The sequence below is a fragment of the Sciurus carolinensis genome, chromosome 2, assembly GCF_902686445.1.
Source record: "Sciurus carolinensis chromosome 2, mSciCar1.2, whole genome shotgun sequence".
NCBI classification, from domain to species: Eukaryota; Metazoa; Chordata; class Mammalia; order Rodentia; family Sciuridae; genus Sciurus; species Sciurus carolinensis.
This window is the reverse complement of record NC_062214.1, coordinates 124,881,162-124,883,787: the sequence shown is the minus strand read 5'-3', so window position 1 is coordinate 124,883,787 and position 2,626 is coordinate 124,881,162. Positions and strand designations below refer to the sequence as shown.

General features: G+C 44.6%; 1 gene segment (V, D, J or C); it reads right to left on the bottom strand.

The window, feature by feature from the left end:
- Positions 1-268: 268 nt before the first annotated feature.
- On the bottom strand, positions 269-2,221 carry LOC124976543 (T cell receptor alpha variable 18-like). The segment is given in 3 exon segments: positions 269-430; positions 1,682-1,977; positions 2,092-2,221. Coding segments are annotated over 3 exon segments (504 nt in total).
- Between the last annotated feature and the right edge of the window lie 405 nt (positions 2,222-2,626).

Below are 2,626 nucleotides of genomic sequence, written 5' to 3'. Positions count from 1 at the left end.
AATATACCTTATGAGTTCATGAAAACACACAGGGTAGACACAGGCTGGACAAGGCCCACAGAACTCCACAGCACTGGGAATCTCAGATCACTGTAGAAAACATCATGGGCAAGTGGGCGAGAGGAAGAGTCAGGATCATAGCAGAAGCAGAATCCAAATCAAATTCAAGTCTTTATAAAGTAGGACTCACAGATATGGGAAGGTCAAGGGAACCAATAGCTGCTGTTGAGGGACCCCCAAGGGAGCAACAGCAGGAGTCCTGTACCTTTCAGGGTACAGACAAGAGAACGGAAGGCACGGTCAGTTGGGAATAAGAGGAGACTTGAGTGAAGGGCATGTGAGAGGTGCAAGTGGGCGAGGGAACCAGCAGAGGACACACAGGCACCTGGTCACCGCCTAAGAGCAGCGGGGAGTGAGTACGACCCTCAGCCTGAGGGACAAGGGATAAACACAGTGTCAGCAGGAGCTGGAGCTGTGGAAGAGGGTCTTCCCCACAGAGCTGCAGTTAGAGGGATGCAGCCCACGTCAGAACCACCACATCTGAGCAGGTGAAGGGCAAGGAGAAACACTCAGCCTCTCTCTCTTCCCTCAACTCAACCTCTCTCTCTTCCCTCACACACATCTCTTTCCAGTTCCTATGCAAAGTCTGAATCCAGTAAGATGTCAACAAGCAAAAGAAGCCAGGTGATTCAGTTCACAGGGGTTGAAGTACTACTGCACAGAGTAGGACAGAGGGGGAGGAAGCATGGATTAGGGCAAAGGGGAAATAAACACAAGAATAAGCAGCAATAGAATAATGGATAAGGCCAGGGCTGAACCCTGGGCATCCTTTTTCCCATCTCAGTGAACTCCTCAACTCATAATGAAGCTGAGTCATAAGGCCCAAGAGAAATGTCCAGTGTTTCTTATCAGAACTGAGAGATCCTTGTTTTTCCATGCTTTGCTATTTTAGTTTGGTTTTGGAGGTCAGAAACATGGGATTTGACTTTCCACTTAACTCCCTGGTCAATAAAGGAGGTCAATATCTTTCTTGCTCTTTGTACACACAGACATACATGGATCTTTCTTCTGAGAGGATTCCATGGTTTTTGCATTCAAATCTTTCTCGCTTTACAAATAATTATAGATACATATTCATATATTTATTTAAACAGTATTTTTTTTAAAGACTTGAGATTTTCAAAACCTGGACTCCTTTCTCCTATATCAGATGAAGTATGAGAAAACATAAGCCCTTGTGCATGACTATACCACATCCTTGGGATTTAAATGTCAGGTGATGCATAGGAGACTGGACATGAAAAGGGAAACCTCCTTGGACACAGACTTCCTGACCCTGCTGCCTCCCACCTAGTGTGCAGTGAGGACAGGGAAGAAGATGACTCCTCTTAAGCATCTCCCCACATCAGTGTCTCCTGAGCAGCTTCATGAAGTGAGGGGCTGGTGGGGAGTTGGGTTGAACTTTGTGTGGCATGGACCAAGGAGAAGCACAGCCTATCTTAGACATGGAGCTCTAAGCAGGACAATAAGACCAGATTCTATGTACCTCACTTGATTCATAAAGATCTGCATGAGGAATTGAAGACTGAGGGAGATTTTAAATAGCTCAGTAGGTGAGACATCTTGGTAGAGGTTGTGCTGCTGTGGGTTTGTGCTCAGCACCCCCTGCAATTCCCCTCACTGTGTCTCTTATAGCGCAGTAGTACACAGCTGAGTCTGATGTTTGGACTGCAGGTTTCTGCAGGTGGAAGGAGTTCTCCTTCTTAACAAGAGTGGCATGAAAACCTTGGCTCTCTATCTTCTGGTTTTCAGTTGAGGTCTTCAGGAGCAGTCGAGGAGCTTCATTGAGATATTGGACATACCAGAAAGTGAAAACTGAATAACTGGTCTTGTAAGTACAGTTCAATGTCATAGATGCCCCCTCTACAAGAGTAACCAAGCCTGTTGTCTGGGTCACTGAGTCTCCATTGCTCCTCCCTAAAAATGAATGAATAAACAAATAAATCATTTGTTATAGGGGAAAGAAAGCTAAAGTTATCATCATTGTACAAAATGATATATCACTAATGGTTAGGGTTAAATGTTACTTACCGAACATTAAGAGGGTCAGGAGAATTGAATTGGTGACAGAAAGCATGTTGATAGCAGGAAATGATCCTTGCTACTTGTGATATGCCAAGTCTTATAGGGCTAGTCTCCAGCAGGATCTTATAGAAACTCTTCACTCATAAGCGTGAACCCCTTTCTCTACAGCTGCAGACCCTCTTGTGACTGAAGATAATAGGCAGGTTGAACCTCCACCAGGTACAAATGTGAACACAATCTGGAAAGCAGTGTCCTCTGGTGGTCTCTATGAAAATTGCACCCTAACCTTGTAAGAAGTTTTAATAATATGGTACACTCACAGGGCGTATTAGTGTTCTCTAAAGGAACAGAACAGGAAGTATGATTATAAAATGGGAATTTATTAGATTGACTTACATAATCAGAAGCTGGATAGTCCATAATGGCCTTCTGTAGGCTGGAGAGCTGGAGGAACAAGTAGCTGCGTAATCCAAGATGCTTAGGCCTCAGAACAAGAGAAATCAATGATGCTACCCCAGTCTGAGACTGAAGGCTTCTAGAC